The sequence below is a fragment of the Teleopsis dalmanni genome, chromosome 2, assembly GCF_002237135.1.
Source record: "Teleopsis dalmanni isolate 2A chromosome 2, ASM223713v2, whole genome shotgun sequence".
Lineage (NCBI taxonomy): Eukaryota > Metazoa > Arthropoda > Insecta > Diptera > Diopsidae > Teleopsis > Teleopsis dalmanni.
Window position 1 is genome coordinate 99,219,004 of NC_051847.1, and position 13,817 is coordinate 99,232,820.

Genomic DNA, 13,817 nt, shown 5'->3' on the forward strand with positions numbered 1-13,817 from the left:
CCACGATTAAAATCATTGTACCAGCGTTGCACAGTGGCAAAGTATGGAGCTTCATTGCTAAATGTAGAAGTTGATCAATACACTCTTGTCTTGATAATCCACGTCGAAAGTCGTAATAAATCATAGCACGAAAATTTTCTAGATTTATTTCAATTTTTTTGCGAACGCTCAATTTACAAATCACTGTAAATACGAGTACCACAAATAACGTTCTCTTGACAAAAAGCCTATGGTATATTATGTTTAATAATGTCAAACTTTCGTATGAAAACGTCAGATGAGACCTGACAGCAACGAGAGTTGCCAAAATTTAAAATATAAATAGTGACTCTCGTATCATATAAATGATAATGATAAATGCGCTACTCCAACTATAACCAACTGGTGACAGTAATCTGCTAATTGTGATTAGCCATTAAAAGTTTCGTCTTATAAATATGGTAAAAGTTGTGGAAATGAAGAAATAGTGGAATGCATCTCCATCAGTTGCCCACTCTAATTTAAAGCAGATCAAATTTCTTACGTAGTTACGTCTTTAGTATTCGCACAGAACAGTGCAGTGCTAATATCTCGCTCATATGGTGCCATAATTAACAAACGTTTAAGGTCCGGCTTTGAGTAGTGCTGTCACAATGGGTCATAATGTCCTACGTAAGTTGAAAAGAGAAGGCTATATATCGTTTCTATAACAGCTAACTTAGTATGTATATGTGCACATTAAGTTGAAAAAATATAAGCTTTCGCAACAGAAGGCCATTCTCTACGTGAAGTTAATAAGTTTGCATATCAGGCTAATATTAGATATAGTTATGAAACACATTAAGGTTATATGGTACTTGACTAGTTTTGTAGCAATAAAATAATCGGTAACTAGCAGTATCAAAACAAAGAAAGGAAAGTCTAGACTGAAATGTCTGAATTACAATTTTTACAATTTTATTATAAAAAATTATGCATATATAAAAATCTGTTATAATGTTAATAATAAGTAATGTATATAATAATAATTACAGATCAATTTCGCATTGTTACATTGAACAAAACAGGGTACAAAAGTTTTGGAATATGCATTGTTAGAGGAGAGGTAAGGAAATTACTCATTTTATATATGGTATATAACATCAAATAACATCAACAGTATATAAATGATAATGTTTTTATTATATTTTCTTGATTATTGTTTTCTTTCTTAATATAATTATTGCATTACAGTTTCAGTTGAAAATAAATATTTTAATAAAAATATTCTTAGTCTTCTATCAATATTGCACTTTTGTATGTTACTACTAATGCATTAAAATTCTAAGGGTAAAGTATAATTAATGCCATCCTATGTCAAATGCGTTCGTACATTCTTATATTTTTTAAATATAAATTAAAATTACTCTATTGTTTACATTAACCCATTTTGGACCACCGGCTAATTTTGAATTCTTTTTAATATTCAAAGAATATTTTGTATTTTTTAGGGAAAAAGAAAGTGAGAGTAATCTTTCAAATAAATATTAAACTTTTCTTATTTACTTCAACTTGTTTTATTTTATTATTTACTATAGAAATTTACCATAAAATTTCAAGTCTGAAATTGCCTGGTACTTAATGGATTAAATAAAGTAATGATGTTAATTTTGATCTGTCGTAGTTAAGACACTCTTTACACCATGTTCTTGGTATGGCATAGGCTTAACGTATACAGATACTATATTACGCATGACCATACTTCGTTCATTAAGAACACGAATCCAACTAACAAGATCCATGGGTATGAGTAAGCACGGACACTAATATACGAGGCGAGTCATTATGATTATATCACTGCAAATAATTTAATGGTGGTAAATAAAGGTAATAAATCTAAAATTAACTAATTGTCAGGAACTAAACCTTGAAGTAAACAAACATGAAAATATTATTACAAAGCTTTTAAAAGTAGCTGTGGACTTGGAACATTCCATGGTGGAATAAAGAACTGGACATTTTGTGCAAAAAAGCCTGTCAGCTCCTTAACAGAGCCAGCGGGGCCTAACCATCATATAAAGATACTTTAATGGGTTACAATATATATATATAAATGTTGTGGGACGTTGGGACAACGCACAGTCCAACAAATAGCCCACTGAAGTGAAGAATTGATCGAAACAGACCATGAAACGACTTGGGTCTTTTTTTTATAATTCGGATTCTAGGATCTCGTTATTGAGTTACAGCTAAAGTAGCTTCCGTTCGCTAACCACATCTCTTTCTATTGCAAGCAGTTTATTTCCATTTTGTAGATTATTGTTTTTTGCCTTAACATGAAATCAATCCATCCAGTAATAAGTGAACAGATTTCTCGGTCAGAGAAGAACAGATTTTAATTTATTAAAGCTTACTTTGTCAAAGGCACCTTTGATATTCATCATGATAGCCATCGATATGCCTACTGAAGTTAGCTCTCTCTCAGCTGCCTTCACGACGTCGTGCAGGGCAGACTCTATGAATCTCTTCGCCCTATAGGCATGTGGACCTCTGCTTTAAGGATGTTTCAGTAGCGTAGTGAATTCTAGATAGTCCACTATTACCTTTTCCATAGCTTTAAGCATGAACGAGGTAAGGCTGACTGGTCTGAATGACTTTACTTCTACGTAATTCTTCTTTCCAGGCTTGAGTAAAAAAGTCACACGTGACTCTCTTCAAGCTTTAGGGACATACCCTGTCTCCAGTGACGTCTTTTACAACTCCGCGAGTAGGTCAATACCCACCGCAGGAGCGCTGTAAATATGCCTTTCCTTTCTGCTTCAAATCTTTCCTCACTGTTCATTCCCTTTTTGGGAGAAATCATCATATTTAAAACTTCCTGGAAAATGAGTTTCCATAAGAGTACTTGGTGACTACTATGTTTTCCGTTATAGTACCATTCTGGGTCTGGGTCTTTGGTGACCAAGTTTTGTAACCGACTTACTTAGGAGGTGCTTCACACTCGAACGTAGTGTGCGTTCGCATCACATTTCATGACGATTTGTAGCTTTTTCTTCCAATAATACCCAATCAGTCTGATCACCTCCTGACTAGGAGGTAGTTCAGTTGAGTCGTGTGGCAGACGCCACGATTAGGGTGTTTGCATCGCTCCCTACTCTTACTGTAGTAAAGTCTGATAAGCATAAATTAGGGATTTGGATGCAGTACATCCCCTTCCTTACCATTAAGCATGTCCTTATTTTTTCAGTTGTCTGTAGAAAGAACAGCTTTGGCTTGATCTAGACCACAGTTGAGCGTGCCTTTTCCGGTCTTAATCGCCTCAGCGTCTTCTTTAGGGCAACACACTGTGAGCATGATGCCAACACTGCTTGTATCGCCAAACTTGCTGACATTAGTGACCCTCCATTTCGTAGTGTCTTTTGGTTTTTACATTTAATGGTAACGTAACCATTCTCAAGGCGACCATTACCAACAAACCCTATGTCAGCTATACCGCCATCTAGCGGCTCCACGGCGTTCAACAAAGATGCTTTCAAAGCAACTAAGTGTTTCTAGCCAAGAGATCCTTCGAATCTTGAATCAATAACACCCATATTGAGATCCGTCGCAGCAGCCTAGGCAAAGGACCTCTTATGGACAGAGCCATAATTTGCGTCTCTTGAGGCCTCATTGTCCACCTTATCAGTGTCAACCACTTCGCCTTGTTTAGGGTTTGTTAAAATTTTTTAATCAATTTTATTTCATGATTTACGAAAAGAAATATGTTCACCTGCGGAAAGCTTCGCCAGGTATCCTGAGTTTGTTTACATCCCAGCAGCCAAGCAAAAGGCGTAGCTGTTTCACTTTAGTTTAGGGGCTTTTTTTCTAATACATACATTCCACTCAATCACATATACATTTAGTCATTCTTTCTTATCATTCTCTAAAAGGATGTTTCCTTCAACCCTGCCCGACTATCTGCGTCAAGCGATAAGCAGAGACATGACCGTACTTTCACTTCACAGTTGACCTGATAAATATTCGCACTTTCCAAAGGCTGGTCAACTTAGCAGGATCTGAGCAGATGTGTGTAAACATCCGCCTAGCCCCCTGGAGATTGGGCTTAACCTGCTAACAAAGGGATCGACTTATTAGGAATCATAGCAAGCTAATTTCTTATTAAATTATATTATTAAATTATATTATTGTTAGGGGATGTGTTAGGGGATTTTTCCGGTGATATTTTGTTTAGATTAATTGAGAGTCCTTTCTCATAAGACCAATGTTGAGTGATGTCAAGGGCTAGTTGCATCCTATCAGTTATGGTAGAGTAAAGTTTGCCAAATCACCTGTAAAGTCCTGGACTTTGTATCTGAGGTCATAAAGAGTCTGTAAGAGCTCGTCAATGACCAATAGTCATTAGAGTGGCGATGAAACGCCTCTTTGAGGGTATACTTTAGTTGACTTGACAATTAATCTCTTGCCCCCATTTTAAAGGTTATCATCTCATTTCTTAGCATATTGAGAACCCATCTTATAATCAGTCGATGTATTCCTTTCCCGATCAATTCTTTCTTAATTGATTTGAATGTTGGGTTATGAAAAGTTGCTGTGATATCAAGCGATGTACAGAGAGCTATTCCTTTCTCATCTAAAGCCTTATCGACATTAGACTGTGTATAGCGGTCTCAGTTAATTTGGCCGACTGATAAGCATATTGCTCAATATGAAGAGGTGAAACTTTAATTTGAACTTCCCTGATATATGGATCTAGAATCTTCTCCATTGCGTTAAGCAGGAAAGAAATGAGGCTAATGGGCTGAAAAACTTTTGGAGTGTGGTCTTTTTGCTTGCTTTTTAGCCTGCTTTTTTGGATATGAAAGCTACCATAGCCTTCGCCAATATTTAGATATCATGCCTAATCAAGAGTTATCCTAAACATTTTTGTTATTATCGGTGCTAATATATTAACGCGTCTATATTGTCAATAGCTATATTTCTATATTTAGTCCATATAAATGGAATAAAAGTGAAGATGGTCCATTAAGTTTTATTGATTGTGAATATTTTACAAACCACTGAGAGTTTTCTTCGTGTAGCCACCAAGAAACGAGTATCCTCGGTGGTTTCCCTAGTCTCAATGTACATGGCACAGCTTTAAAAATAAGTGTCCGGCAATTTCTGCCCAGACAATTGACACAGCACAATTGAGCAAGTTCATCGAGTGGCAAACGAAATTGGAAAGGCCTATGAAGAAGGAAAATTCTGTTCTGCCTTAGTTCTTGACATTGCACAGGCCTTTGACAAAGTATGGCACGAAGGCCTAATATTTAAAATTAGGCAAATTTTACCAGCTTCTTTCCATAAACTATTGATTTCATACCTAACTACACGTAAATTCAAGGTAAAACTCAAGGATACAACCACAGATGAGATTGAAGTGAATGCTGGAGTCCCGCAGGGCAGCGTTTCTGGAACGGGTTTTATACTTCATATTTACATCGGATTTGCCGACTAGTCAAAAAATAATAGCATCTACGTTTGCAGACGATACTGCTCTTCTCAGCGTTCATAAAAATTCTTTCACCGATTCCCAGGAACTATAGGCTCATCTCAAGGACGTCCAAAACTGGCTAAACAACTAGCGTGTTCGCGTAAATGAACAAAAAAGTACACACATAACCTTTACACTTATAAAAGATACTTGTTCACCCGTAACTCTTAATAACGTTATTATACCAGCATCCCAAAGCGTTACATATCTTGGTATTCATTTAGACCGACGATTGACATGGATACAACACATAGCCGCAAAACAAACACAAATAAAACTAAGGTTCCTTAAATTGTATTGGTTACTCAATAAAAATTCAAGATTACAGCTTGCTCACAAAGTCCTGTTATATAAAACTATGATTAAGCCTATATGGAAATACGGGGCCCAACTCTGGGGTGAAGCCGTCAAATATAGATATTGCACAGCACATTCAGTCAAAAATACTTCGTTCATTAACAGGAGCACCCTGGTTCCATTATACATATGGACCTTCATGTACCTCTAGTTAAAGACGAGCTAGCTCTCCTACGGCAAAAATATGATACTAAAATAATTGTGCTTCCTAACCTACTCGTTTAATATCTTACCAGAACAAGAAATATATCCCATCTAAAAAGATCAGATTTACCGACATACCTTTAATGCATCCTAAATGTATTACCACAACAAGTTCAATTATTATTAAAAATCAAAAGTTAAGAATCTTACATTTTAAACAAGGAAAGTTTAGGTTGTGACATAAACTTTAAATGTATATTTTTAGTATGTAAGATTTAAATAACTATTGTTAGACTTTTTAAGTGATGCAATAAATAAAAGAAAAGAAGAAGAAAAAAATATTTATTTCAATTGTGTGGTGTGGAATCGTGAATTATACAACTTCTCGGATTAGATATTTGTTAAATAGACTGATACAAAATTTGTGAAAGTTTATTTCTCCTCTTCTCTTATGTAATACACTAAAAATTAATTCACTTATAGCTTATAATAAAAAATTTTATTTAAATTTTATTCAAAAAATTTTATTCACATTTTAACATAATATTATAGGTTAAAGACTCACCCAACACAAAAACTTCGGGAATATTCATCAAAGGAATTGTTCCTGACAGTCCCGCACATGTTTGTGGACAACTTAAAGTATGTACAACTACATTTAAAGAGATTTGTACTTCTTATCTATAATTATAAATGATATATAATTTTATATATATATGCTGCTATAAAACCACAAACATATTTATTATTACTGCTATATTTTTATTGTTTCAATAATTAAAACTATGAGGAGTAAAAGCATAAGCTATTGTAACTAAAGCCATAATATTTCTATACAATTATTAAATTTTAGGTTGGTGATCGTATTATGACTTTAAATAATAAGGATATAAGAAATGCAACAGAACAAGCTGTAATAGAGCTTATTAAAGAAGCTGGTATAACAATAAATATGGAAATACAAACATTTGATAAGGTACGTAAAAATTATAAAACTAAATATCATAAGTTTTGCGTTATCCTTAAGACCCATATTGAAACATTTTCAATCTGTCCTCCTGGCTATATACCTCCAGTTGTATTATCTTATGACATAATCTAACTAAATAGGACGAAAGTTCTCATTGTGAAGGGCATCAAATTAACAAGGGAATTCTGGCAACGATTGTGAAAAGTCTTTCGAAAAATTGTTGAAAGTCTTTCAGAAAAAGAATTCTGATTATAAAAATCGATAACAGCAACCATCATCTGCATTGTTTCCTCTTTTATCTATCAATGCCGGCAGAAGACTCTCGTCACAAAAAATTTTATCATACATAAATGTATATTAGAACATCTTGACCACGAAAAAGATATTCCTTAGTGTACAAATGTTATTATAGGTACCATATTCTGCAATGACATAAGCACATTCATCGGTACTCCATACACTTTCAGTAGTCGTCATAACGCTATCCACACCACAAGAGCCCTTGGCCATAAGAATCATTGAACCATTTGGTAATAATCAAATCATCACATCTTCATCAGCACCACGTAAAATCGCGCCAAATGCGTAATATATTATATTACCAAACATGTATAAAGTCCCACATAATCAAAGATATGGTACTTTGATGAATTTGATATTTCTCTCTGTCCGTCTCATTGTATCGAAGATTAATGTTAGATTAATGTTAGACCTGTTAGATGTATGTAAAGATATTTAAATATAAGTAATTACAAGTATATACCAGAGTTCATATTTGCGTACTCATGAGCGGTTCTTTTCAACTCATTCTGCTCAAAGCTCATGAGCAAGCAAGAAACTCTTTTCAGACGATAGCTCACGTTCACGAGCGAGGCCAATTGCAGAGCTCACGCTCGTAAGCAAGAGCAGCCATTAAATGGGCTCACGCTCGTGAACAAGAGTACGAGCTAAGGGTCATAAGACCTCATGCACTGCTTACAAGAAAATGAAAAATTCATGACATTGTTGTTGTCTTCATTGCATAATTTGGCACGTGCCACTTTTTATTTGAATTTTGTGCGTTTACTTAATTACGCGTTTTATATTAATTAAAAAGTTTAAAACTATTATAATATATGTTAGTGTTTCGAAAAATATAAAAATAAAAAAATAACTATTTCTATAAAACATGTTTATCTATGTTTTCAAATAGCAAATAACGTAATAAAAATAAATAAAGCAAATAAACTAATCAAAAATAAATCGCTTTTTAATGAGCAGTTAGCTCTCGGCTCGTGAGACCTCATGAAATTGAAGGCTCTCGTACCTCTTCAATATGAACCAATTTTGGGCTGACGTAATAATTGGCTCTTGCTCATGAGCCTGAGGTGCTTGTGAGTGAGTAAATACGAGCCCTAGTATACACTCCACACTTTACTTTTAATACCATATACTTTTGCACGGAATACTTTCTTTCGATACTCACCATTTAATTACTATCAAAAAAAAAAAAAAAAAAAATTGATAATGAAAGATAATTACTGTAAATAGTTTGAACAATGTGTATTTTATCAAAGTAATCAAGAACACAAGATGAGGTATAGTAGATATTTCGATATTATTTGAAGACTTGTAAAAGTTGCTTATATGAATAACAACTGATACTTTCATATATCCTACTATACCAATATACAATTTTATTTTTATGTATCAATTTTATTTTTGTAAATAAAAGTTATTCCTTTAAATGGTTTTTTTAGGATGAAGAAAAGACGCAAGATGGATTTGAAAATGGTTTTATTCAATCAAAACAAAAACATTTTACTGGTAAAATTAAATAAACCCAAATTATTAATCTGGAAAATTATTTAATAAATATTTCGAAAATTAGAACAACCCAGCAAACAACCCATGAAACAACCTCAAATAAGTAAAATTGAAAGTACAGAAAAAAGACCCCCATTCACGGCATCAATACGTATCAAAAATTTTACGAATATAGATGACGATGAGGATACAAGAGACATGACTGGTCGTATACGTACTGAAGCTGGATACGAAGTAAGTTTATTATCTATTACTCTTAGCAAAACGATATATTCTATTATAATTTTCCACATCTTTATTTTATGTATATTTGTTCATTATTTTCAGATTGATCGTGCATCGGCTGGAAATTGCAAGCTAAATAAACAAGAAAAAGAACGAGATAAAGAACAAGAGGATGAATTTGGATATACGATGGGTAAAAAATTGTTTTATATTATACAAAATTTCATGATTCTACATAAATATGTTTATTTTAGCTAAAATCAACAAAAGATATAATTTAATGAAGGATGTTCGAAGAATTGAAGTGCAGAGGACATCATGTTCTCCATTGGGTATTGCTCTTGCAGGACATAAAGATCGTCAAAGGATGTCATGTTTTGTTGCTGGCGTAAATCCGACGGGTATTATGGCGACAGTGGATATAAAACCATGTGATGAGATACTTGAAGTAAATGGAAATGTTTTACAAAATCGTTGTCATTTAAATGCATCCGTAGTTTTTCAAAATATTGATGGTGAAAAGCTTGTTCTCATTACTTCTCGACGAAAAACTACTGACGAAGGTCTATCTGTCAAACCTATTAAAAAATTTCCGGCTGTAGTAGATGACGTAAGCAGGATTATAAATAAAAGTTTAATAATTTAATAAATTTATTATAGACCCGGTTTGTATTTGAACAATTCCCTAAAGCACGATCAGTTCAAGTTAAGAAGGAAGGATTTCTAGGCATAATGATCATTTATGGCAAACATGCCGATGTGGGTAACGGTATATTTGTTTCCGATTTACGCGAAGAATCAAATGCTATGTTGGTAAGTTAAGAATTAAGTAAAATTTATTAATAATCTAAGATCGTAGCAATGTTTATAAATTAATAGGATATGTGTATTAGGTTCAAGAAATCCTTGATTCTGTCAAGGTAGCAAATAAAGGTTTAATTATTTAATAAATTATTTCATATTGTGAAATAAGGTCACACAAATTCATATATTCTAACTAGATCTAGAAATAATTATAATTACTTTATTAATTCGTAGTATATGTAAATCGCAGTAATCTTTTCTCGATCAAAATTGTATTATATATATAATAACCTAAAATTGAAAGCCCAGTTCCTGGATTCATATACTTTTTGTATGAGATTACAAAAACAACTACAACACAAAGAAGATCGTTTTATTTTTCTGTTTTTAAAAATAAATAGCTTAACTTTTTGGCTCGATACATTTAGTCTAGCGTTTTTCTAATTTTCTTAGGTTTTCTCAAAGCTCTCAAAATACGCGTTTGTTTCGGTAATGACTTGTTCATTCGACTCAAATCTCTTACCGCCGTCATTTCTTTAGGTTTAGAAACTGAAAATAGTCGTAGGGAGCTAAATCTGGAGAATATGCTGGATGGGGTAGCAGTTCGTATCACAATTCATGGATTTTGGCCAGTAATGCTTAATCAGCTTTCACTTTTTTCCATTTTCGTAAAAATTCACGAGGTTGTCTTGAACGACGTAGCGTGCTCAAAATTGTATAGTTGCCCACTGGTAGATTACACCTGACGGCAGCACTATTGCATGTGTAGTAACTGCGCGGTAAATTCAAAAAGTCACTGACTTATCAAACCGCCCTCGTATTTGTAATAGCACATTGAATGTATTTTTTGAATGGGCATATTGTTTTCCTTGGCATATCTCCAACTTTTACGCCAATTTTATAATACGGCTTGTCAAGGAACTGTCGACATTAAATAGAAAAAACTGGGATATACTTTTCTTGTATATTAACTTACTCAAACTTAACTATACTTATTTTAGGATGCCAAACATCCCTATTACATTTTAGAATTTACGTGTTTTTTATAACAATAGCACAATTCATGACATGCGCAGATTGATTTATTTATTTAGGATGCTAAAGATTATAATATATGCGCATGTACATCCGAAATTGCACAAGAGCATTGATAAAACTATGATATGAAATATTATTATCTCAACCAGTGAAAATATGAAGTACCTTCTACTCAAAAAGTATCTGAATTTTGTTGTTTGTTAACTACTCCTTAAGTAATAGATCTTTTTCGAAAAATTTTTTGTTATGACATATGGTACAAATTTGAGCGCCATCTGTCAATTAGTTTGTTTACAGCAGCTGTTAATGTGAGACTACATCAAGTGCATTTAACGATTTTTACTATGGAAAATTCTTGTTGTACGCGATTTTTTGACCAAACACGGCACCACTGTCATCGCTCAGGCACCATATTCGCCAGATCTGGATCTGTGCGACTTTTTCCTGTTTCCGAAACTCAAATTGCCCCTTCGTGGTCGATTGAATCGGTAAAAGAGAATTCGCTAAAGGAACTAAAAGCCATACTTTCACGGGCCTACGAAAAGTGTGTGAAAGATTGGGTTAAGCGTTGGCATATGTGTATCGCTTCAGAAGGAGCATATTTTGTAAGACATAAAATAAATTTGGAATATAATTTAAATTTGTGTGTTTTATCTACGAAATCGAAGTACTTTTTGAGCAAAAGGTATACTACAAACGAATTCCTAGATTTGGCAAAATTGAAACATTACACTGCGATAGTCTATAAACCAATAAGTTTAAAATAGATATTCCAAAATCAAAACGGACCGATTCGTTTTAAAATGAAGAGAACCTCGGTTATAATGCGAAAAATATTTGTATCCTATGACTAAATTTGCAACAACGATGGCATTGTATTCAAACGTGTTTCAAAACTAGTTTCTTTCATCAAAGCATGTTTAACGTGCTTTAAAAGTGTTGGTCAGGACACAGTTTATGTATATCTATCCTAAAAGACGACATAAAGTATATTAAGTGTTTATTTGAAGCTTAACAATGAACAGTTTTCTTTAGAACTCAAATCAAAAACTTAATGCTGAATAATAAAAAATTAATATTTAATATCATTTTTATATTACCTAAAAACATTTATACTTAATTACTATATAAATTTATACAATATAATTTAAACTTATTTTAAGGCTGGAATAAAAGTAGGAGATTTACTTCTTGCAGTTAATAAAGATGTAACTCTAGAAAGCAGTTATGATGAGGTACTTATTGAAACAAATTTATTAATTAGTAGATAATTTACATAAAAATTTTTCTAAAAAGGCTGTTGCGTTAATTAAACGAGCAGAAGGGATTGTTACCTTAATAGTTATGAGTCTAAAGAATGATGAAACTTTACGTGCCGAAAAAGAAGTTGAAGAAAAGCAGAAAACGGGTAAAACATGTTTAAAATGCAAGATTAACACTATTTACACTCTATACACTCCTTAATTATTTTACAGAAGCTGCAAAGGTGGAACCTGAGAAACCACAAGAACCCGCAACTGCAGATGTACAAATGAATAAGAAAACAATAATTGAAGTAAAAATTGAGAAAAAACCGCTAGGAGTTATAGTTGTTGGCGGAAAGAACAACTATGTCAAGGTAAATCATGTATGAAAAAAAAACCAAATGTGTTTATATCTTTTGATTACAGACTGGATGTGTAATTACCCATATTTATCCAGAAGGAGCAATCGCTGCTGACAAACGCTTAAAAGTTTTCGATCATATTCTAGAAGTGAATAGTGTTCAAGTAAATTGTGCCGAAATGACAACATTAAAAGTACACCAACTTTTTCATACCAAATACGATAATACTGTAACATTTCAAGTATATCGTGCCGATCCACCGGAATTTGAAAAATTCAATATTGACTTTTTAAAAAAACCTGGTAAAGAGTTTGGTCTTTCACTGACAGAAAATGAACGCGGGTGCACGATTTCTGAATTAGTAATATTTGGTCTAATTTTATGTAAAATAATGTAAAAATAATTAAATTATTTGTTTCAGACTCCAACAGGTTACGCGGAAATCGATAATAAATTGCAACGGGGTGATATAATTACAAAATTCAATGGTGAAAATTTAGATGCTTGCTCTTTTCCTGAATGCTATGCATTGATTAAGGCATCGAGTGGAAAAATTAGTATGGAAATTACTCGTCCAAAACCTGCATGCCGCACTGAAGCTTCAAAGACATAAGTTTTGTAGAAAAAACTTAGAGATGCACTATTATGTTGAATTATTATTTTTATTTATTGTTCGTAACGTTTTTCGAAACCAATTATATATGAAAACTATATGAAAATTTAGAGCTAATGGTGTCAATTTTTATAATATTTTATTTTCTTAAACGCTATATTATCAAAGCACGTGTTAGCATAAATTCACAGCCTAACACATCCGCTTTTTTATGTATATTAAATTTATGTTTTAAACATTTTTATGTAATATGAAATAATATCTCCAATAAATCAAATAACATTATTAAGAGCAACGAAAATAAGGGTCAAAGAAAATAACTGTAATTGAATATAGTAATTTTAGGTTTCAAATTAATTGTATATATACAAAATCTGTTGTTATAATGATAAGTGAAATTTAAATAAAATAATTACAAATAAATAAATAATGATAATTGACCATAATGCTAAAAGTTTATATACGGTAAAACCTTAGTAAGCATATTAATATTCGTTTTATTTTCATTTTGCTTTGTGCTATCAGTCACCAGTTCTGAACAAATAGCCAGAGAGTATGTACCCTTTACGACCATGTAGCCCTTGTTTCCATGATAAGTTATGTTCTTTGGTGTTTTTACTCTTAATAGATCCACATAATTCACATTAGTGTGCAGGAATGCTTATGATGTGTTGCACCATGCTGGCGATCATATGCAATATATATAATTCTTGCTGCAGGTCGAAAATCTTCACAACTTCAAATGCATTTGTCCTTCAATAAA

At 32.8% G+C, this 13,817-nt stretch overlaps 1 protein-coding gene across 1 annotated transcript; it reads left to right on the forward strand.

Moving 5' to 3' along the window:
• Positions 1–632: 632 nt before the first annotated feature.
• Positions 633–13,472, forward strand: LOC119675167 (inactivation-no-after-potential D protein-like). The gene is made up of 14 exons (XM_038086356.1): positions 633–651; positions 1,014–1,084; positions 6,545–6,634; positions 6,846–6,968; positions 8,702–8,768; positions 8,833–9,002; positions 9,096–9,186; positions 9,248–9,603; positions 9,654–9,806; positions 11,999–12,070; positions 12,132–12,243; positions 12,311–12,453; positions 12,506–12,802; positions 12,863–13,472. The coding sequence occupies exons 1-14, from the start codon at positions 633–635 to the stop codon at positions 13,052–13,054; spliced, it is 1,956 nt and encodes a 651-aa protein (XP_037942284.1). The 3' UTR covers positions 13,055–13,472.
• Positions 13,473–13,817: the final 345 nt, after the last annotated feature.

Excerpts from the sequence above, each read along its gene's own strand:
- LOC119675167 (XM_038086356.1), top strand. Across the intron at positions 9,807-11,998 it reads AAGAATCAAATGCTATGTTG|GCTGGAATAAAAGTAGGAGA; the intron begins GTAAGTTAAGAA and ends ACTTATTTTAAG. Across the intron at positions 12,454-12,505 it reads GAAAGAACAACTATGTCAAG|ACTGGATGTGTAATTACCCA; the intron begins GTAAATCATGTA and ends TTTTGATTACAG.